The sequence below is a fragment of the Lynx canadensis genome, chromosome A3, assembly GCF_007474595.2.
Source record: "Lynx canadensis isolate LIC74 chromosome A3, mLynCan4.pri.v2, whole genome shotgun sequence".
In the NCBI taxonomy this organism is placed as follows: domain Eukaryota; kingdom Metazoa; phylum Chordata; class Mammalia; order Carnivora; family Felidae; genus Lynx; species Lynx canadensis.
In genome coordinates, this window is record NC_044305.1 from 108,232,399 (window position 1) to 108,256,699 (window position 24,301).

The window sequence follows — 24,301 nt, forward strand, 5'->3', positions numbered from 1 at the left end:
AAAAAAGTGCTAGTCTTCTCACTGTTTTAAGGAAATAACAGTTTTCAAAAAATATATGTGCTATATATTGAGAACCACTGACCTTAAAGAAATATATTTGCAAATTGTACACCTTTGCACAAAGAATTCTTAAGCTGTCTTTTGCTTACGTTTCTAAGTTGTTAAAATTTCTCACTGTATTTGTCATGTTAAATTTTATGATTATAAAATGACTTATTGGCTCAAAATTTGTTTTTTATTCTATAGCCTAACTGAATTAATATGTTTTTCCTCCCGACAGGACGTAGAAAATATATTTAGTCGTATAGTAGATATACATGAACTTAGTGTAAAGTTACTGGGCCATATAGAAGATACTGTGGAAATGACTGATGAAGGTAGTCCCCATCCCTTAGTAGGAAGCTGCTTTGAAGACTTAGCAGAGGTAAGTACTTTAATTATACACCCAAAAAAGTCCATATAAAAGCCCTACATTGCATTAAAATTGGAGTCTTAATTCATGTTTCCAGCTAAAATCATAGATATTAACTGATGACCACTCAGCTATATTGCCTGTTCCTCATAGGGTCATTGTCAACATTTGTTTCTATTGTCTTATGAAACCCACAAAAAAGTAGTCTCTTATCCATTATGAAAAAGGAGATCCCACCAAGGAGAGGCATTTACAGCTGACACTCAATCATCTGTCTTATATAGCAAAGCTAAGAAAAGTCCATGAATGCCCTGTCAATGAAGAAGCCATGGAACTTGGATCTGAGGTTAGACTACTTGTGTTCTGGTCTAAATTCTGCTACTTACGAGTTGTATGTGACTGTGGGCAATTTATCTCAAAGCTTTAAACCTCCATTTATATATATATAGAGAGAGAGAGAGAGAGATAATAATAGGGTTCAGGATTTTTGTAAAAATTAAAATAACCTACCTAAAATATTTAGCTAACCACCTTCACACAGTAAGCTATTCAATATATGATAACTATACGTTATAATTTGGAATAGGAGGAGTGAAGTGAATAGGAAAATCAGGTCTAGGACCTAGATGATTCAAATGCTGTGGGGGTGGAAAGATAGTGACCCTCTCCTTGGGTATTCAAATGCTACAGTATATGAGTTAGTCCTAATAAGTTCGCATTGGTAGTCATTCTGAAGTTTTTAGCTCTTCCTTTGTTCTTACTCTAAAATCCACAAACACAGGGTTGAGTTTGTAAAATAAAAAATTTAAGATTTTCAGGCAGAATAGCTTAAGCTTCACTGACAGCCCCTCCACTCTTGCTTCAAACACATAGAAGTCATAGAGTATATTTTTTTTTTAAAAAAAGGAATATATATATGGGGTGCCCAGGTGCCTCAGTCAGTTTAGTATCTGACTCTTGGTTTCAGCTCAGGTCATGATCCCAGGATCATTGGATCAAGCCTCGTGTGGGCTCCTCACTGAGTGTGTGGATCCTGCTTGAGATTCTCTCTCCCCCTCCCTCCCCCTCTGCTCCTCTTCCCCACTGTGTGCTCTCTCTCAAAAATAAATAAATAGATATTTTTTATAAACTTAAAAAGAAGGAATATGCAAAACTGGACTAAAAAATAAGATCAGTAGTAGAGTAGAAATAGAGTAGACACTCAAGGTAATGATCTCTGGTAGCTGAGTGTTCAACTCTTAAGGATAATGAAGATTAAATGTGCTCCGTGAAAGTGAGCAAGATTTCTTGTTTCAAGACCCTGATTGTAAGAGGATGCCAGAGAAATCTGTCAATTTCCTGCCTGCAAAGTTTTATAGAAAGTTGTAGACTTGAGGTGGGGGAACAGAAACACTACCTTATAACAAATATACTTTAAAACTTAACAAATTATCCCACAATATTAAGCCAATGTGACTACAGAGCCTGAGACCCAAAAATCACAGAACAGGTTCTGGTCTGAAAGAATGATCATAAAGAGATGGGAGAGAAAAAAAGGAAACCAAACATTAGAAGCCTCCCCCTAAGAAATCTCTAATACGCAATTCCAAAATACAGGACAAATAATAATGCTTAGTGTGATATCTAACAAAATCAACAATTAGAAAAAAAAAATCATTCCAGATGAAATTAATTTTGTGCAATAGATATATGAAGACTTTAAAAGAAGTTTAGGAGGCTCAAAGAGATAAGTGAAGAAATATTTATAAAGAAGACATTGTGAAACAAAAATAAGTGGAGGGAAAATAAGAACAGGTAGCTATCAAAAGAAACAATTAGGTGCTCCTGGGTGGCTCAGTCGGTTAAGGGTCCGACTCTTGATCTCAGCTCAGGTCTTACTTGATCTTAGGGTCATAAGTTCAAGCCCTGCTTTGGGATCTGTGCTGGGCATGAAGCCTACTTAAAAAGGGATGTGGGTGTATGCCTGGGTGGCTCAGTTGGTTAAGCATCTGGCTTTGGCTCAGATTATGATTTCACAGTTTGTGAGTTTGAGCCCCACATCAGGCTCTCTGCTGTGAGCACAGAGCCCACTTCACATCCTCTACCCCACCCCCACCCCATCTACCCTTCCTCTGCTCACGCATATGTGTGCACTCTCTCAAAACCAAATAAAAACTTACAAACAATTAGGGATATTGGGAATTAAATATAAAATAAATAAAAAATAAATAAAATATAAATAAATATAAATTGAATATAAATATAAATAAATATAAATTAAATATAAATAAAAAATATAAATAAATTAAATATAAATAAAAATAAATATAAATTGGGAATAAATATAAATATAAATACTACTCACTATGTAGTCAACATTTGCTAGACCTGGTTCAAAGAGAAAATTTATGAATTGGAAAAAGGAATTGAAGAATTCACTGAAAATGTGACACACAGAAACCACGATTAGAATATGATCCTCTTAGAACAGCTAAGAGTAATGAAGGCTACATTGAAAGACTTTAATATTGTCTAATAGGAGTTTCAGATAAAGAATGGTGGAGAAGAATAATTTGAAGGGGTAAAAGTTGAGCATTTTCCAGAAATGAAGACATGAGCTCCCAGGTCAAAAATGAATTCCAAATAGTGGGCAGGATAAATAAAAATAAACCTACAGTCAAAAACGTTACAGTGAAACTATGGATCAAGGATAAAGAGAAAATCTTAAAAGCTGTAAGAGAGAAAAGAGTACTACTTGAAAAGGAACTATAATTAGAATGACAGAAGACTTCTCTTTAACAATAGAGGCTAACAGTCAGTTAAGGAATATCTTCAAGTACTAAGGGAAAATAGAATTTTCTGTCCAACTAAATTTTTATTCAAGAGTGAGTTAAAATAATAAAGCTTGCGGAAGCAAATGTGAGAGATCTTCATGACCTTAGAATAAGCAAAGATTTTTAAAACAAGACACCAACACCATAAAAGAAAAGATTGATAAGCTAGATTTCATTAAATGTAAGAGCATGTGTTCAGCAGGGGTGCCTGGGTGGCACAGTCCCTTAAGCATCTGACCCTTGATTTCAGCTCGGGTCATCATCTTGTGGTTTGTGGGTTTGAGCCCTGTGTCAGGCTCTGCACTGACAGTGTAGAGCCTGCTTGGGATTCTGTGTCTCCCTTTCTTCCCGCCCGTCCCCTGCTCATCTGCATGTGCTTGTGTGTGCTCTCTCTCAAAAATAAATCCATGTTTATTTTTAAAAAAACTGGTTATCCATATGGAAAGAAAAAACTCCTTCCTTACCTCACTTCATACCCAAGTTCTCAACAGATTAAAAATCTAAAAAACAAAAAGCAAATTTTGGAAGTTTGGAAGAGAGGGGCACCTGGGTGGCTCAGTCAGTTAAGTGTCTGATTCTTGATTTCAACTAAAGGTCGTGATCTCACAGTTCATAAGATCAAGCCCCGCGTTGGACTCCATGCTGACAGCACAGAGCCTGCTTGGGATTCTCTCTCTCTGCCCCTCCCCCACTTGTACACACATTTTCTCTTTCTCTCTCAAATAAACTTTTAAAAAATTCAGAAGAGAATATAGGGGAATATATTTATGACTTTGAGATAGAAAAGCTTTCTTGGGGCACCTGGGTGGTTCAGTCAGTTAAGCGACTGGCTTCAGCTCAGGTCACAGTCTCACAGTTCATGAGTTCGAGCCCCACATCGGGTTCTGTGCAGACAAATCAGAGCCTGGAGCCTGCTTCGGATTCTGTGTCTCCCTCTGGCTCTCTGCCCCTCCCCCACTCACACTCTCTCTCTCTCTTTCTCTCTCTCAAAAATAAATAAATATTAAAAAATATATTTAAAAAGAAAAGTTTTCGTAAAGAACCTAGAGAGTGAAAGCCATTAAAGATTAAAGTTTTTAAACTTCTGTTCACAAAAAGACACTATAAAGTTGTGAGAATATGAAAGAATGAAGTTGAACTTTGTGCCTCACACCATATACAAACATAAAATAGATCTAATGTAAGAGCTAAAATTATGAAACTCTTAGAAGAGAGCATGGCTAAATCTTCACAATCTTGGCTTTGGCAAAGGATTCTTAGATGTGACAACCAAAGCATGAGCTACAAAACAAAAAAATACATAATTTGGACTTGGGTGGTAATGGGAGGGAGTGAGGTATGATTCTAAAGGGGCAATGAGAGATCCCTGTGGTGATGGAAATGTTCTGTACTTCACTACATCAATGTCAATGGCCAAGTTGTGATATTGCACTATATTGTACTATTGGAAGATGTTACCTTTGTGGGAAACTGAGTAGTGTGTACACAGGATCTTTCTATATTATTTCTTACAATTGCATGTGAATCTAAATTATCTCAAAAAAGTATATTTATTCAATACAATGTTAAAGAATTTAGAATAAATGAGTGGAAGAAACTACATTAATCCAAATGGATAAGTCTTGGACATAAGTTTGAATGTAAAGTACAAATTGCAGAAGCATAAATACATTATGATATTCATATAAAGTTTGAAAGCATTGCCTTATTTCTTGATACATGTGTAATTATGATATAAAAACATACATGGAAATGATAAAATTCAAATTCAGGATAATGATTTCCTGTGGGGATCAGCAGGGGAGGAGATAAGCTTGTGAAAGAAGGATCAATTACCACTAAACTGTCTTCTTTCTTTTTTTTTTAAAGAAATTATTATTTCTTTTATTATATTATTATTTATTGTCTTAGAAAATGTTGAAATTAGAAAATGTTGAAATTTTTGGAGCTAAATGGTGAATATAGTTACATCAGTTCTAGTGTACTTTTCTGTATGTTTAGAATATTCTACATTTTTAATCATTAATATACAATTGTATATATTGATCATTGTTTTGTGAATCTTGTATTGAATTTTAACCAGTAAACTAATGAAAAAATCATGTATTAACTTATATAAGGATTCTTAGTAGTGCTAAGAGTTCTACAAATTTATGCTCAAGGATAAAACTATGTGATGAGAGGTTGGATTCCCAGTTGGCGATTTTTTTCCCTTTTGAGATTAGCCAGTTAAAATTATAATACTGCATACCATTTATTCAGTACTTTATATGTGCGTGCACTGTTTGTAAGCATTTTGCACGTTATCATTTAATTCCTAAAACAACCCCTTGAGAGTAGGTATTATCCACATTTTCCAGTGAAGAAACTGGCTTTGTTTATCAGAGCTCACATAGCTAATAAGTAGTACAATCAGAATTAGAATCTGAGTCCCTATGACTCTAAAGTTAGGCTTTTAAGCCACTTTACTCTACAGCCTTTATCTAGTTGTCATAAAAATTCTATAGTATATTTGAGTTTATTGAAAGAGGAGGAAGGCAAACATTATCTTCTGTAAAGATAATTTCTAGAGTTCAAGAGACCCAAGATAAAAGCATCAAATCACATTTTTATTCCTCTCTCCCATTTACTCTGTCCATACCTGACTCCTTGTTATTGCTGAAACCTTACTATCCCTTCTTGTAAAACCTACAGTGGACTGCAATTTCCAGTTTACATTATTATAGAAATTTTTAGTTGGGAAAGTAGTTGAAGGAGTTGAAATTGGGAAATGAATTAGGAACCAGTTCAAGGAATTCAGGATGACTTAGAACTATGTAAGCCATATTGTGTTTCACAAAGAATAGAACTCCGGTCTCCTGATTTCTGATTTTATACTGTCATTATTCAATCTTAAAAAAAAAAATCTAAGAAACTTTAAGAGTAATTAACACAAACATCATTTGATCTGTCAGTCCTTTCTGTACTCCTCCACTAGATGTCCTCTTCCTCTTTCTAGAATTACCCTTCCTAGAAATGAGCTCTTGCTAGAAACTAGAGTACTGTTTTCATAATAGTTTCTTAAACCATAAATAAGTTAGAGCATAGGATGGCTTCTGCTAAAATCATGACGCCTATTCTCTTGTTCCTCAGGAATCATCAAAACCAATAGATTACAACCTAACCATTAAAATTGTTTAGTCTCTTAATGATTGATGATAGAATTTTTGGGCAGTTTCGATTAAACTCTTGTTTAATTGCTTGTGAAAACCATAACAATGAATTTTAGATGCTATAAACTGTTACCTCTGGCTTACAGAATGTGAAAGTAGAAGTCTACCACTAAGAAATAACCTTGAGAAAATAAATGTTGGGCACCTGTATTCTAAAGGTTTATTATACTTTACTTCATTGTAGATATCTATATTTTTTGTTGTTCAGGCTAAACTTTGTTTTCTGGAACCAAAAGTCTGCCCATTCTTATGACTATTTTTTTTGATAATGCTCTACTAGAATCCTTGATGGGAAGTATCATAAAATACAAGAATGCCATTATTCATCAGAAAGAACTGATTTACTTACTCTCTTACTGGAGAATATTAAACTTATCCTATAAAAATTATAATTAATAGCCATGTAATTTTGTTTAGAGGCTTTAAGAGAAGTACCTAATTGTGCTAGCTTAGATGTACCCATAATTTCATCTGTCTGTATTTCTGGTGGTAGGTTATTTATGTTTTAACTTGGAGAAAGTTTATTTATGTTTTACCTTCTTTATTTTCTAAGGAACTGGCATTTGATCCATATGAATCATATGCTCGAGATATCTTACGGCCTGGTTTTCATGATCGTTTCCTTAGTCAGTTATCAAAGCCAGGAGCAGCACTCTATTTACAGGTATAGTAATTTTTAAATCAAGATATATGATGTCTGAAAAGTAATCTAAAAAAAAAAATTAATCACTTTTTTTTTTAGTCAATAGGCGAAGGTTTCAAAGAAGCTGTTCAATATGTTTTACCCAGGCTACTTCTAGCCCCTGTTTACCACTGTCTGCATTACTTTGAGCTTTTGAAGGTAAGATAACTCTTACTGCTATTTATAAAACATTCAAATATGATGCAATTTTTTTTTACCAGTTTGTGAATTATTATATGAACACCCATGAATATTAGTCTGTATCTATTTTCTTTTTCTAGTTAAGAAGTAAATGTAGGGGTGCCTGGATGGGTTAGTTGGTTAAGTTATCTGACTCTTGATTTCTGCTCGGGTCATGATCTCACAGTCATGAGATCAAGCCCCCCCCACTGGGCATGGAGCCTGCTTGTGATTCTTCTCTCCCTCTCCTTCTGCCTTTCCCTCTCCTCCCCCTCTTTCTATAAAAGAAAAAAAGGGGGGGGGCAGTGTGAGTCTGCAAAAAAGTGGTGCATTTTCTCTAGTTTCAGGAGTCAATTTTAAAGGAATCATCAGATATTTTAATCTTGTGCCCTTTTTGTTTACATGGCCAATTGTTTGGAAACAACCTTGGATATACGCATCCATAAAATCTAGCAAAAAGCAAACAGCTGCAGTATTTTTCATATACATGGACTATAGGCAGGTAAAAACCGACAGGAATACAAAATTACTAACTTAATCATCTGAATAAGACTAAGTGTACATAATTGAGTTTGAGGTTATCATGTATGCTTTCTCTTAAATGAAAAAATAGAAAATTTAACACTTGAAATCTCTATACCTTTCTTAGGTTTTATTGGTAATAAAAAGTACAAGATTAGCAAAATAATTGAGAGAAAACATGTCTGAGTTTAATTTCAACACATCATAATAACCATGTATTTATAGAGAAGATTAAATTGAGGACCAACAGAATGATAAGACTGTAGTTGATGTAATTTCATTTATAATAGTGCAGTGTTTATCGTGATAATAAGCTTTATTTTAGAAAATAGGAACACTAACAACTTTAGTCTGAAGGCTCGCATGGTTGGACTTTGGCTATATGTTAAGGTTAAACAATAAATTTTTTAATATTCCTTGATTTTTGTGTAGTAGACCAATTTGAAGATTGGTCCTTTTTCCCCTTACCATCACAAATATTACAAAAATTGTAGCCCCAAATGCTTAAGTACAGGAATTGTGTGGGAAAGGATTACAGATAAAAACTTAGAACTGAGGGGCACCTGGGTGGCTCAGTTGGTTGAGCTTCCAACTTCGGCTCAGGTCCTGATCTCACAGTCTGTGAGTTCGAGCCCCACATTGGGCTCTGTGCTGACAGCTCAGAGCCTGGAGCCTGCTTCAGATTCTGTGTCTTCCTCTCTCTGACCCTCCCCAATTCATGCTCTGTCTCTCTCTGTCTCAAAAATAAATAAACATTAAAAAAATAATAATAATAAAATAAAAAAAACTTAGAACTGAGTAGTGCAGTTGAGTGGAAAACTTAGGATCAAAAATTGAGAAATGGTGGGGCGCCTGGGTGGCTCGGTCAGTTAAGCGGCCGACTTCGGCTCAGGTCATGATTTTGAGGTCCGTGGGTTCGAGCCCTGCGTTGGGCTCTGTGCTGACAGCTCAGAGCCTGGAGCCTGTTTCAGATTCTGTGTCACCCTCTCTCTGACCCTCCCCCATTCATGCTCTGTCTCTCTCTGTCTCAAAAATAAATAAACGTTAAAAAAAATTTTTTTTTTAAATTGAGAAATGTTAAAATTAAGGGATTATTTATCCTCCCCAAATAGTCTGGTTTTTTTTAATGTTACACAAAACAAATTGGAAAAGGCAAATATAAATTGTGCTACATCATACACTTTAAACACTCACTAGTGACCCTCACATAGTGTGCCAGAAATTCTTTGTAAAGAAATCTGCTCCTCAGACCCCTTCTGCAAACATCTTGTATACATTTGTTAATGGCTTTGGTTTGCTGCCTTTACGTTTGGGAGCTGGACAATATCAAACGTCTGCTACTGTGGATAATTCATCTTCTTTTTTTCATGTTTTGCATTTATTTTAACTGCTATATGCTTCAAACTATCTATTTATTTATTTAAAATGTTAATTTCTTGAGAGGGAAAGAGAGAGAACAAGCAGGGGAGGGGCAGAGAGGGAGGCAGAAAGAGAGAGAATCCCAAGCAGGCTCCACACTCATGTCAGAGTCTCACAACCACAAGATCATGACCTGAGGCAAAATCAAAAGTCTGATGCTTAACCGACTGAGCCACCCAGGTACCCCATCAGACCATTTTTTATACTGCCTATAAGCTGATGTCTTTCTTTTTTTAATTTTTTTTAATGTTTGTTTATTTTTGAGAGAGAGAGACAGAGCATGAGCAGGGGATGGACAGAGACAGAGGGAGACGCAGAATCCGAAGCAGGCTCCAGGCTCTGAGCTGTCAGCACAGAGCCCAATGCAGGGCTTGAACTCACGGACTGTGAGATCATGACCTGAGCCGAAGTCGGACGCTTAACCGACTAAGCCACCCAGGCGCCCCATTTTAACAAAAAAAATTTTTTTTTAATGTTTTTATTTACTTTTGAGACAGAGAGAGACAGAGCATGAGCAGAGGAGGGGCAGAGACAGAGGGAGACACAGAATCCGAAGCAGGCTCCAGGCTCTGAGCTGTCAGCGCAGAGCCTGGTGTGGGGCTCAAACCCATGAGCTGTGAGGTCATGACCTGAGCTGAAGTCGGACAACTAACTGACTGAGCCACCCAGGCACCCCTGAGCTGATGTCTTAATACCAGCAATAAGAGAAGATTTAGAAAACAGCTTCTATCATAAAAATAAGTGCAACAGAGGTCTATCTAGCTTCCATTCCCTTAAACTAGATTTCTAAATTTAGACATTCTTATCCAGAAACCATGGGTTCAAAGCAGTGAGCTAAATGGTATTATAGCTGACTACAGATGTTAAATGTCTAAAGTCAAGCATAGGATAGTGTAATTCAGGAGCCATTGTAGTAAAAACACAATTAACAGCTGGCTATTGTACTATTCCAGTTTTAAATTTTAAATCAATCAAACTGCTGTGAGGTGCATTTATAATTTTGGTAATTTTCTCTTTGATAAGAATAGATAGTTTGAAAGGTGTTTTATTTTTATAAATGAGCTATCCTAACATTTTTTTAGGGTTGATATCCTGTTTAAAGTTTCAGACTCCTTTCCATCCTTCAGATTTTAACTTGCTTTTACATTATTGTTGCATTTTCTGCCATTTTTCTTTAATTTTCTCTCCTTCTGGAACTCTAGTTACAGATATGTTGAACCACTTTATGTTGTCCCACAGATCTATAATATTGTTCGTTTTTCTTAAATCTTATTCTTTGTTCTTCAAATTAGTAATTTTTATTGATCTATCAATAGAACTGCTAGTATCTTGCTTACTCTTGAATTTCCATTTGGATTTTGTTTTACAGTTTCCACAGACTCCCTATCTGTCCATTCAGTAAGACCATGTTTTCTTTTAATTCTTTGAATATGATCAGAAAAGCCACTTTGAAGCCTTTCTTAAATCCAACATGTGGGTCCACTTGGTGTCAGTTTCTATTAACTGACTTTTTTTCCTTGAACATGAGTCATATTTTCCTGTTGTTTGTTAGTTAACAACTCTGGATTCTATAGTGTTGAGGATTGTGAGATTCTTGTTTTTGGATTGTTGGTTTTTTACTCTAGTAGACAGTTAACTTTCCTGGTCTCAGCTGCAAATTTGTCTCTTCTGTGTTATACAGCAGCTGATATCTCTGTTTACTTTCTAGGATTTCCATATGCTGCTTTTTTAGCCTGATTCTCTTGGATCTCCCCTACACATGTATGATTTGGTAGTCAGATAAGTGTGTGGGCAGAGATGATGTTCAGATTTGGGGGCACAGTCTCTGTGGTTCCCTTATACTTGGAAATTTCGTCCTTAATTTCCAGCCATTCTCTCAGCTTTAAACGTTATCCCCTGGCATGTGAAACCAGTAAGGCTTCAGTTTTCTGCTGCCTGAGCTGTGTATAATTTGGGGAATAAACACAGTTTTTTTGTTGTTTTAATTTTTTTTTAATGTTTATTTTTGAGAGGGGGGAGGGGCAGAGAGAGAGGGAAACAGAATCTGGAGCTAGTTCCACGCTTGAGCTGTCAGCGCAGAGCCTGATGTGGGGCTCAATCTCACAAGCCATAATAAGATCATGACCTGAGGCAAAGTCGGCCGCCGAACCAACTGAGCCACCCATGCGCCCCTGTAATTTCTTTTATTACTGCATGTTTCAGACTAGAAATTGAACTTAGCTTCAATCTGCTAAAACTATTAGTCTTTTTATAGAAGGAAGATACTCTGATAGGTATACAGAAAGCTGAAGACCACATATTTAGCATCTGCTAAAAGTGTTAAAGTATTACTTTAAAAAAAAAAAACAGCAAAAATAAATAAATAAAAAACAGCTTTATTGAGACATAATTTCCATGCCAAGTGTTCTCCATTAAAATGTACTGAGAAAAAAAAAAAACAAATTCAGCTCCAAGGACCTGTAGGGAAGGAAATTTTTCTTCAACCCACTTACTGGGTCTGAAAAGTAAACTGACAAAGACTAAAAGGAAAAAAAGCATACAACTTTATTTATTCATACAAGTTTATTTGATGTCACTTTTACATGATACAGGAGCATTGGCGCACTGAATATTTAAGGTGAAGGAACTTAAGACAGAAGCAAGAAGGTCATTGATCTTCTGTTTTCTAAAACCCCTTTGACTTAAAATATTTAGTATGTCAAGGTGCTATTTTGGGGGGTAGCATGTCCTGAAACCCATCACTCCTTTCACCTCCTCCCACCCCCAATCCCATCATTTACTCATGAAATTGCTCTGGATAAAGCAGTGACCCCTTTGCTATTAGGTAATGAACTGCCACACCAAACGTTGATTATGGCAACATGAAAAAAATCAGGAACTTATGCAGTTCTCATTAGAATTAAAAGGATTCAATGAAGAGAGGGGTATAAAAAGGGAAATGTAGAGGGATGCCTCGGTGGCTCAGTCAGTTAAATGTCTGACTCTTGATTTCGGCTCGAGTCATCATCTCACGTTCCTGAGATAAAGCCCCGCATTGGGCTCTGCCCTGACAGTGCAGAGTCTGCTTGGGATTCTCTTTCTCTCTCTCTCTCTCTCTGCCCTTCTCCCACGTGCATGTGCTTACTCGTGCTCTCTCTCTCAAAATAAATAAACATTTTAAAAAAAGGGAAACGTGGAAATGCAGGCTGTTTATTATCCAACTGTTTATTGAACAACTTTGCTTGTTTATTATGTAAGCACGTGAAATTCACTTTCTTCAAAACTCACTACCTTTTCCAGCAAAAGTACTCTTTCTGTGCTCACTCTCTCATGAGCAGCCCCCACTATCCATCTTTCTCCTCAGTAGAAACCTGAGTGTCCTTGGGGCTTCAGTCAGTTAAGCCACGTTGGGGCGGTTCAGTCAGTTAAGCGTCCGACTTCGGCTCAGGTCATGATCTCACAGTTCTTGAGTTCAAACCCCGCACAGGCTCTGTGCTGACAGCTCAGAGCCTGGAGCCTGCTTCGGATTCTGTGTCTCCCTCTCCCTCTGCCCCTCCCCCACTCATACTTTGTGTCTGTCTCTCTCAAAAATAAATAAAAATTAAAAAAAAAAAAAAGAAACCCGAAAGTCTTCAACTCTTCTCTCTCATTCTTTCTGTCACATCCATTTAGTCACCAAGAAAGTCCTTTTCGTTCTTGAAAAGGATCTTCTTTTAGATTCATCTTTTCATTTCCTCTCAATACTCTGAAGGCCATGATCGTCTTATCTCTATTATTGAAAGTCTCCCTTTAGTTTTGCCTTTTCCATCTCCCTTCCCTACACAATCTGCTCTTGAGGAGTTAAGTAAACCAAAGTCATCCTTCTAAATTGCAAATTTGATCATGTTAGTCATTAGCTTAAAACCCTTAATGGCTCCCCATTGCCGCAGGTTAATGTCCAAGTTCCTGATAAAGCCTGAGGTTGACCCATCACTGCTCTCCAACCTCTTTTCTTCCCACCCACCAGGCTCTACTCTTCAGCTAGTTTCTCTCAGTCCTGGTCCCTAAAAATCTCTCAATCACACATACTATTTCATCTGCCTATTTTAAATTCTTTTACCAATGTTTCCCCATTCTTATTCTTCAGTTCCTATAGTCATTTCCTTCTGGAATGCTTCTTCTTGCTGTGTGTTTCCAGAAGGCTATATTTCCTCCATTACATAACACTTTGTCATTCATTTCTCTTCTCTTTCATGCTTTAAGCTAACAGTAGGGACCAAATGGGCTTGCTCACCATCATATTTTCATTGCTATAAATATGGATGGTTAATTAAATATTTGCTAAATTAATTCCAGTTGGGACCTGATTGGCTTTGCCTTGTTGATCTGCCCTTTTGAGGTTTTTTTTCCACTCAGCTACTATTAATGTTCTAGTTTCTAAAAGACATCTACTTAATTATCTCAATAAAATTTGTGACTTTCCTGAAACATCTTTGAGAATATTGCTTTTATTTCCTAATAGTGAATTATAAATCATGTTATAATTTATATTTTAAGATTTCATTTTTATATTTTCAACCACTGGCTAATTTTATAAAGATATTACTTTATTTAACTTACAACTGTAGAAGAAGTATACATTTATGCTGTAAATTTATACTGTTTATTCCATGTATTATATGCAGCTTTGGTAATGATCATCTGCTCACTTGTCTTGGGGGAAAATGAGGGTTTCTTTAGGCTGATTAAGTAAAAGAAGATTACATTTTGTTAATATCATTAACGTCACTTACTGGTTGAAATTTCATATATTATAATAGAGTTATTTGCATATATGAAATCACTAACTTAAAAAATAACTTTGAGGGGAAAGGAGGGAACTGGTTATGAAATGTACTTTCTTGGGGTGCCTGGGTGGTGCATTTGGTTAAGTGTCTGACTTCTGCTCAGGTCATGATCTCGTGGTTTGTGGGTTCAAGCCCCACATTGGGCTCTGTGCTGACAGCTCAGAGCCTGCAGCCTGCTTCAGATTCTGTGTCTCCCTCTCTCTCTGCCCCTGTCCCACTCGCACTCTGTCTCTCAAATATAAATGAAATTAAAAACAAAAAAGTTTAAATTTAAAAACATATATTTTTTAAGATTTTTTAAATGTTTATTTATTTATTTTTGAGAGAGAGAACAAGCCAAGGGAAGAGCAGAGAGAGAGGGAGAGAGAAATTCCAAGCAGGCTCCACGCTTTTGGTGCAGAGCCCAACATGGGGCTCGAAGTGCCGAGCTGTGAGATCATGACCTGAGCCGAAACCAGTCGGGAGCAGTGGTTTAATTAGTTGGTTTCTGGATAATTTGGATAATATTCCATACATTTGTTAACAGGACTAGTAAATTAAATTTACTATTTGACCATATATTTTCCACTTTGTAATCTGTTCTTAGCATCTCATCAAAGAGTATACAAGTAACCACTCCACAATCAAAATGTGATCCTCATCTTTGCTTGTGTTTTCCCACTCTGTGATAAACTCTCTATATACACGCAACATTTAAGACAAAGACAAATCTTTATTTTATGTCCCAAACCGTAGATAATTACATTTTTCTTGATTCTATATTTTGCCATCCTGTGCACTGCATGCAGTTTACCTATCTGAATGGGCTATATCTTATTTGGTGAATATTTTCTAAATAGGTATTTCAAACTTATTTTGGTGTTTTGGTTAGTATATTGAAAAGCCCTTGAACTCAGGGTCAGAAATCCTGGGTCTTGCTTGCCTCTGCGACCAAGTAATGGCAGTTCCTTCATTTTAAATAATCTAGTGTTGGAAAAAGTAGTTTCTAGAAATAAAAACATGAGTTCAAAGGGTTTTTTTTTTTTTAACCAAAGGAAACCATTACATGTTTGTGAATTAGTTGGACTCCTATAAAATGCATCAGGTGTAACACTTTATTTCTTATATATAAACAGTCTTCAGTTTTGTCTCCTTTTCCAGTTCACAGCTTCTTAAATTTAAACCCATTTAAACCCTGGAAACTTCCCAGGGTTTCCTTTGAACACGCAGTACCCCATATTGATTTCTGCCCCTTCACTTATTTCTAAAGGACCAAGAAAAAGTAATCACTGTATAAGTGGATCCTTTCTTTTGAGAATATAAATTTTATCAACACTATAGAGCAATGAGTTTTCACTGTGCTTTGGAATATGATTCTGTGGATTATTTTAAATATAATCTCATATACAGCAATTTAACCTCAAGACTTGATAATTTTTAACTATTTAAACAGAACTGTATTTGTAAAATTAAATTGTTGCTGTTGCACAATGTTATTAAATAGGTACCCATGAAAAGCATGGTATTGAACATCACTTTGGTAAAAAGAGGATGCTGCTTTGTGGAGTCTTATTTACATACTGATTGCCACTGCTTTGTTTCTGTAGCAACAATAAGCCACCGCTTTGATGGTAGTTAACTTCAACTATTCTGCACCAATGCCCAGTTTAAGTCAGCTATGTTAAGCAAAAGTGCCTATAAGAAAGGTCATTTGTTACATTGAAATTTATTTTAGATGCTTGACTAATGCTATGAAGGTAAAAATTACATTTAAAAATTACTTCATGGGGTGCCTGGGTGGCTCAGTCAGTTGAGTGGCCAACTCTTGGTTTTGGCTTGGATCATAGTCTCACAGTTCGAAAGTTTGGATCCCCACATAGGGCTCCGTGCTGACAATGTAGAAACTGCTTGGGATTCTCTCTCTCTCTCTCTCTCTCTCTCTCTCTCTCTCTCTCTCTCTGTCTCTCTGCTCTGCGCACGGTCTCTCTCTCAAAATAAATAAACTTTAAAATCTTTTAAAAAAACTTAAAAATTACTTTATTAGTAAAGATTTATGGGTTTTGACATAGACTTTGGGTTTGTGGTTTTAGAATGTATTAACAATATTTTTGAGATACTGGTATATTCTGTATGTGAAATGCTATCGTTAATGATAGATAAATGACCCAGAATCTTCAAACATTTATGGAATAGAAAACTAAATGCTTGCCTAAATGCATTTGTTACTTTCATAGTTCTTTTTATGTATGTTAAAACTGTGTTTTGTATGACTTTAGGTTTGTTTGCCTGAATTAATAATACAAAAAATACCACAGGATAGAATATGAAGGACTCAATATTCTGTTCCCTGTTGGTGCCAACTCTTTAAAACTAAAAACTCTCCATGTGTCTTATTGACTTGAATATCTGAGCAATTAAATTCTGAAACAACACAGTGAAATAGTTCTCATTTGTGGTGCTCTCATTATGCCATGTAGAATTCTGCCTCTTTTTCATGAACATTGCTTTCAGTGTGAGATTGCTGAATTGGAAGTAAAGGTTAACAGTAACATTTTATTTGTCTCCCAAAATTCTGCCATATGAAAGGTGAATAGTTTTAGAGTGATAGGGACGGAAGGTATTTTGAGAGATTACCCAAAGTCCAGCCTTCAGCTTACCAGTAATAGCCGTTAAGTAAAAATCTAGTAGCTGTCTTTCATGAACACTTGGCCATTGACTTCCTTTAATCTAGCTGGCCACAGTGAAGAACAATACTATGAGTAAGTGATATCTGAGTATCTTCTGATATATATAGATATATGATATATATGTATATTTTAAGTCTTTTATCCTTTGGGGGGGGAGAACCATTTTTTTACCCTTTTTATCTGGGGGATTATTGTGAATAGATTTTTATTTTACTAACACAATTGAGACCGAATATTTTTCTAAAAAGTGTAGTTTGCACCTTTTAGTTGAAAGTATGGTGAGTTTTTAATAATGAATATAAGAAATTTGGATGATAAAAGCTGAGCATTAAATAGACTTTACAATACGGTATTTATAACTTATGGAATACTTGAGCATTTAAGGTATTTTAAGTAAATTATTTTTAGAAAAACGGTTTAGGGCTTTGAGTAAGAAATAAGTTTACTTTTCACAAATCATCAGAATGTGTATATAGTCTTTAGCAGAAATGAAAAGGAATTTATTGTTGATCTTTAAGGAATATCTTTCAAGAACATAAAATCCTTAGTCATAAGAATAATTACTCTCATTAAAAAGTAAACCTTTAAAAAAAAAAAAGTAAACCTTTACAAGGTACTTTGAATATTTTGTGGTTTTATTTCTCCTGTCTTTTCCTTTGTCGTAAAGAGTAAATGTTCTTAAATATTGCATGAAAACTATTGGTAAATGCTATTTCTTAACTTTTTCTTTTTGGTAGCCAGAAGCAGGTTTATAAGTTTACTGAATTCTTGTTACTTATTGTAACTCATACCTTGCTCAGTTAACTGCTTGCTTGAATTATAGCCACCTGTTATATTGATAACTGGTAGTAATTGATGACTCAATCCTTATTAAGCACAGACTTTTGCCACCAGTAGAAAATGTGCTTGGGTTTCACTAATAGTTACATTTCTAGTTTTACTCATAATCTTAATGTGTGAATACTGACAAAATTCTTCATGATACCAATGTTAATTCTATAGAACTACAAAGAAAACAACTTATACTGTACATTACCATTTACACAGTGCTTTGATTTTTAATAAGAATCCCATTAAATAGGCACCTGGGTGGCTCAGTTAGTTGAGCGTCTAACTCTTGGTTTCGGCTCGGGTCATGATCTGACGGTTTTGTGAGTTCAAGGCCTGCGCTGGGCTCTGCACTGACAGTGTGGAGCCTGCTTAGGATTCTCTCTCTCCCTCCCTCCCTTTCTCTCTCTGTCCCTCCGCAACTCACACTGTCTCTGTCTCTCTCAAAATAAATAAATAAACTTTAAAAAGAGAGAAAACCCCATTAAGTAGGCAGGGCAAGATTTTTATAAAGCTTCCTTTAATAGTTGGGAAAAGTGAGACTCAGAAGTCAAATAATCTGCCCCAAAGTCACACAGCAGTAGAGTCAAAATTTGGTCCTAGGTTTTGTGTCTTCAAGTTCCTCTCCACCATATTGCATCCTCCTGTGTGTATTTATCTTCCTAATCATCCTGTTGCTACAGCAGCCGTGTTGGAATCAGAAACCTAAGACCAGATTCCATACTTCAGAAAACCACATCTGTGTGCTTGCTGCTGTGCAAATCCTGTGCTGGTTAAGAAGACACTTTATGTCCCTCATTTCTTTTCAGGAATAGTCACCTGAGAAACTGCACATTATTGCCTGTCACAAGGTGTGACATCTCTTAACACTGCTTCTACTGGTTTTTTTTTTTTTTAATGTGGAAAACTTGGTTGCATGTTAATATAGAAAGTAATACATAAAGAAGAAAACGCTTTTTTAAAAGAATGCATTTTATGACACATTTACAAGTTGCATTGTGATAGAAAGAGTTGAATCGATGTTATCTTTATTCTTTTTGTCCCAAACTGTCCTACTGGTTCAGATTTGTCATTTTGACTTTGCAGCAGTTAGAAGAAAAGAGTGAAGATCAAGAAGACAAGGAATGTTTGAAACAAGCAATAACAGCTTTGCTTAATGTTCAGAGTGGTATGGAAAAAATATGTTCTAAAAGTCTTGCAAAACGAAGACTGAGGTGAATATTTTTACTTTTTTAATAATCCTCCTTTTCACCCTGAATATTTTGGTATAGATTCAGGGATCTCAGTTCCCTCGTCAGTAAACAATGAAGAAAATAGTTTTAGTGACAAGCTTGGTCTTTCAGAGGAAGTGACATCAAAGCCAAGAGAATTTGTTATTGTTTGAAAAACCTTTCATATTTGTGCATTTTCCTTGCATACTCCCAGACAAGACCTCCTGAGAGCCAACTGGTAAGCTAAAGGAGAGAGAGAGAAAAATGTCTTGCGTAGATTTATGTCAACATCACCGTTCTGTGAAAGTAAAATTCGTAGTGTCCTTTATTTAGGGGTTATGTAACTTGAGGTATTAATTCAGATACATTGCTTCCAGTTTCCTCATTATAATCTGTGCATGATTTTTAGCTTTAGCTCTTATCCACTTAAACATTTTTAAATAATTTTTTAAGTCTCTTCTTCTTTTCACTGTATGGAGCTACTTTTTAATATTTGTCATTCTAAATAGTAGCCAAGGTAGAAGTAATCATTCCGTAGCTGGATTTATAGAGTAGAATTTTGTCAGTAGTCACTAAAAAAAGTCTCTACTGTGTTGCTTTGGTTTCTAAATGGTACAGTTTTGTATCACTAATATATGTGGAGAATTAGTGAACACTTTGTCAGTGCAACTTTTTTTTAAATGTACTCTTATTACTGTCCTTTATTTACGTGAATTCTAGGTTGCCTGTTATCTGTGCACTAATACTGTTTTTTCCTTTATCCCAGTGAATCTGCATGTCGGTTTTATAGTCAGCAAATGAAGGGGAAACAACTAGCAATCAAGAAAATGAACGAGATTCAAAAGAATATTGATGGTTGGGAGGGAAAAGACATTGGACAGTGTTGCAATGAATTTATAATGGAAGGAACTCTTACACGTGTAGGAGCCAAGCATGAGAGACACATATTTCTCTTTGATGGCTTAATGATTTGCTGTAAATCAAATCATGGGCAGCCAAGACTTCCTGGTGCTAGCAATGCAGAGTATCGTCTGAAAGAAAAGTTTTTCATGAGAAAGGTACAAATTAATGACAAAGATGACACCAGTGAGTACAAGCATGCTTTTGAAATAATTTTAAAAGATGAAAATAGTGTTATATTTTCTGCCAAGTCAGCTGAAGAGAAAAACAATTGGATGGCAGCACTGATATCTCTCCAGTACCGGAGCACACTGGAAAGGATGCTTGACGTGACGATGCTACAGGAAGAGAAGGAGGAGCAGATGAGGCTCCCTAGTGCTGATGTTTATCGATTTGCAGAGCCTGACTCCGAAGAGAATATAATATTTGAAGAGAACACACAGCCCAAGGCTGGAATTCCAATTATCAAAGCAGGAACTGTTATTAAACTTATTGAGAGGCTCACGTACCATATGTACGCAGGTAAGAAATATAATTGAGTTGCCTGTCACTTGTGTTTTGCTGCTTCCAGCTGAGATTCTTTGCTGCACAGGTCACTGTGCCTAAAATAGAAAGCAGACTAACAACAAAGGATGATCTCTGCATTATCCCAGTTCATTTTCCGTTGCCTAAAAAACACTGCCATTTATACTTTGTCTACCACATTTACATATTATTTTGTAGCTTTATAGCCACGATTGCAAATGAGAAAATAAAGTCACTTGGCTAAATTTTCCCAGTTAGCGGCAGAAACAAGACTAAAAGTACTGAGAAATCATCATCGTTAGGGTCTAAAAAACTTTTTCACATAACCTTTACCACTTGTTTTTTTCTTTTGTCTGTTTCCATTACTGAGATGATAAAGTCAGTAAAAATTTTATATATGTTCATCATCAAAATTGTGCTGGTAGTACAAATATACACAGCATTGGGTTTTCTTCATTTCCATTCCTAAGACTTAATTAAATTTAGCAATCCTGAGAGTCATGTAAGTTTTCAATATTTTTTGCATTTTACAACCGATGTTATTTAAAAAAAAAAAAAAAAAAAAAAGTCCATCTTAGTAGGGCAGTTTTTTAAGGACGAACATGTCCAAACTACCTAGGAAGATTGGTAGAGGCTGAATCAAATATGATGTTTGAGAGTCAGGGAACAAATGTGATGACTTTTTTTTTAAGTAATTTTATTTCTTCTAATAAAGTAACCAATGATAATCCAATATTCTTCGACCTTCAGTAGAAAGCTTGGTAATTGTAAACTACTGTAGCGTATGGTATAGTGGAAATCTGGATTTACGTCGTCACTCTGTCACAGCTCCTCACCATCCCAGAACCTTAGTTCACCTCAAAAATCAACATCACAACAGTTACCTTCAAATGCTGTCGGAAAGAATAAATGAACTGCTAAAGGTGAAAGCTCTTTGTAAATATAAATGTAAACTTACTTTCAAAGAATGTTTTTATTACAAAGACCTATAAACTGAAATGTAACTCTTAGAACATAAGTGTTATTCTTAAATAGTTGAATGAGAAAGTTAACCTCCATTCCTATACTTCTTGCTTAAATATATTCCTGTCTCTAGGAGATGTGCGTTTCTGAGGGAGATGTGTTTCTGGTTTTGGTTTGTTTTTTTCATCGTTGATGTTTTTCATTGTTTAAAGTCCTATAAATGGGTTCTCAGTTCTCTCTGGAAACTGCTCTGGCACCAGTTAAACTTTTAAAGATACCCATTAACTACTCGACTGTAACAAAGATGACTAGCATTCAATAACGTTAATCTTCTCAGTTTATTAAATGGCCACTTAACTACTTAAGTGGCCTGGCAACCATATCAGGGCCAGCTTGCAAAAAAGTAAAATTAAATTAGAATATTTTTAGCAGTGATATCAAACACTTTTATAAACATAATGTTTCATCGTGTCCACATGTCTCTGGGATAAATAAGCCAGAGTTTTGTTTTCTTTGTAATTTTTATTTGGCCTCTAATTGGTAGTTCTCTTGCTAGCCTTTTCCATAGTAAGAGATTAGTGCTTTCCATAGGCCATTAAAAGCAGTTTGGGTTCTCTAAACAGACTGCAATTGGTAGTAGCAGTCAGTAGCTGAAACACATTGAAGATGGCGAAATAAGACTAGCCTGGGGTTCCAGTTTTACTACTGATTTTTTGCCTAGAAACTGCCACAGTCCATGCACCCATTTTACTGACTCAAAAAAAAAAAAAAAAGTCAAAGCACAGGAAAGTTAAATAAGCTGCCTAAGATTTTACATGAAAAAGAAATAGGTTATTCTGGCACCTTTTTTACATATAAAACATTTTGAGAGGTGCAATTTTCAGTAATTATTATGACCAACTTATTTCATGATTTTCAACCTCTGTATTCTTCTTTAAGACCTAGAATACAACTACCAAAATGTTTCATTAAATTACTCAAAATTTGTGGTTGCAAAACACTTATTTCTTTGCTTTTTAAGGAATTTTTAAGGTTACACAAAGCTTAAATTGCTCTTCTTGCCACATTATTCTGATTTTTTTAAGTGTCTTGAAAGAGTCATTGATTTATTTAACATAAGTATTCTAAGCTATTCATCATTTTATTTTAATAAAATACCTGTGTTTTGAGCTCTTAAACTGTTTAGCTTAAAATTGATTCTTAGATTTTTATCTGTGTGGGACCAAAGCTTTACTGATTTTTTTTTTTCTTGTAGAACAGTATTAGTGGAAAGTGCTAAGGAGACTTACCTAATGTTTACTGTCACGTCAGTGGGATCTGAGTTGGAAACCATTTTCAAATTCCCAATTTTTAAATGTAATTGTTTCTGTAAAACTTGATTGTTAATGATAAAAATTGTTTTTAAACTGCCTGCTGAATTTCACAGAACTAACTTACGATTATTAGTAAGCAGTTGCAGAACTACAATTAAATATTTTCTGGGGAACTGTGTGCCTTTTACTTATTTTCCGAACAAGGATACTTTAAGATGTGAATGAGCATAGCCGATGGTTTTTCTGCATCTTGGCTGTGTTTTCTCCTTAACGTGCACAACACTGGCCAAGTCTGCAGACGTAGTACGTGTGCCACGGTTTCTTATTCGTCACTCTAGGTAGTTGCATTCATTTATATTAACTTCTAGCTTTTGAGTAGAATAGTATTTTTAAGTGTTTTACTTCTAGCTAATATAAAACACTGAAATTTCCAAATTTATAGAAGTTTGCAAAGTTAAGTGTGTTCGCATTTAAATTGACAAGACTGTTTTACTTTTTTAAAAAGTCAAAATTTTGAAAAAAAAATCCTTTTATTAATATCTTGAGGAATAAAATGCCAGTGTTGGTTTTGGAAGTGTTGTGGCCGAGTTTTTTGACATTTTTCTTTTCTATCTTCTTTTGAAGCTTAATTGAATATTTTAACATATGTGATTAAAGTGCATGACTGGTGTAACCGGAATCCACAAGCAGTTTTCATGAGCTGTGATTTACAGTACACACAGCTTAGTATTAATTCCTAGCTTATTTGGGCTCTTCTGGACGGGGTCTCACTGAACGTGTTACAGGCAACGTGGGATGTGTTTCTGATAGACCATCTATGAACTCATAAAACATGAAAGCAGTTAATTTTTTAAGGTCTTTTCCAGCCCAAATGTACTTTGAGTCCTCACTACCATAATAACAGATCAAGTTGCCATTTGTTTTTAGAATTATTCATCTGCTCTTTTTGGTTTGTTTGTCTCAGTTGGTTGGTTAGATATGTTTATTGGAGGACACGCAATGCAAGTTGGGCTGAAACAAAGGCTAAAATTTAACTTGCACATTTTTATTATATTGTACAGAATTATAATAAAAGACAATGGCTATAATTAAGAAAACTTAATATCTGATAAGCACCACTTACACACATTTTTTAGGTTATGGGTTGGTCAGAAACCTAAAAAAAAAGAAAAAAAAAAGAAAAAAAAGAAAAAGAAAAACTGGCTTAACCTTACTTAATTCAGACTTTACTGTGGCTTCAACCAACCTGATCCCTCAAGTGTTTTTAACAATAATGTTCAAACAGCGCTATAGATTTGTAGTGTTAGACCAGATTACCAATCCCTGAATTTAGAGACAAAAACCCAAGGCCCCTGAAAATTATATGATTTGCCAGAAATTATTATATCATCAATTAATTGCAGAACAAGGACTAAAATTTAGGTTTCTTTTCTTAATAGACTATACTTTCCACCATGTTATAGTGACTCATCCAAGGCAAATTTTTCTTCATGATTAAAATATAACATAATTTTTACTATGTGTATCAAATAATAAAAATAAAGAGAATTTCTTGCTTGGTTTGAATTTCCAGTAGTATAAATGGCTTGTTCATCATTGGGCACACACAAGTTTACTATGAAGACTTTAGCAGAGTAATTTTTTTCTCTTATTGAAATAGGTAATAAACTCTGACTATAGATAAACTTCCATTTTAATGCATAGACTTTAGTATATAGTTAGATACTGGGCATCGTCATTTTAGTTTTTAGCAAAATCCAGTCATTAGTCTACTGGTGTTGTGTGCTCTGTAAAGAAAAGCTTTCTGGGAGAAAAACTTAATTTAGGTTAATTAGAAAATGCTTAACTGT

At 35.3% G+C, this 24,301-nt stretch overlaps 1 protein-coding gene across 3 annotated transcripts in view; it reads left to right on the forward strand.

Annotated features, from left to right (window-relative positions):
* SOS1 (SOS Ras/Rac guanine nucleotide exchange factor 1) overlaps positions 1–24,301 on the forward strand; it is a 150,961-nt gene that overhangs the window by 87,675 nt on the left and 38,985 nt on the right. For all 3 annotated transcript variants that reach the window (XR_003967886.1, XM_030311248.1, XM_030311249.1), the window contains exons 6-10: positions 281–424; positions 6,991–7,101; positions 7,180–7,278; positions 18,626–18,753; positions 19,517–20,172. Coding sequence is in view for 2 of the 3 variants with exons in the window: in XM_030311248.1 (XP_030167108.1) it covers positions 281–424; positions 6,991–7,101; positions 7,180–7,278; positions 18,626–18,753; positions 19,517–20,172 (1,138 nt within the window). In the remaining variant the exon portion in view is untranslated. The remainder of the gene's footprint in view (positions 1–280; positions 425–6,990; positions 7,102–7,179; positions 7,279–18,625; positions 18,754–19,516; positions 20,173–24,301) is intronic.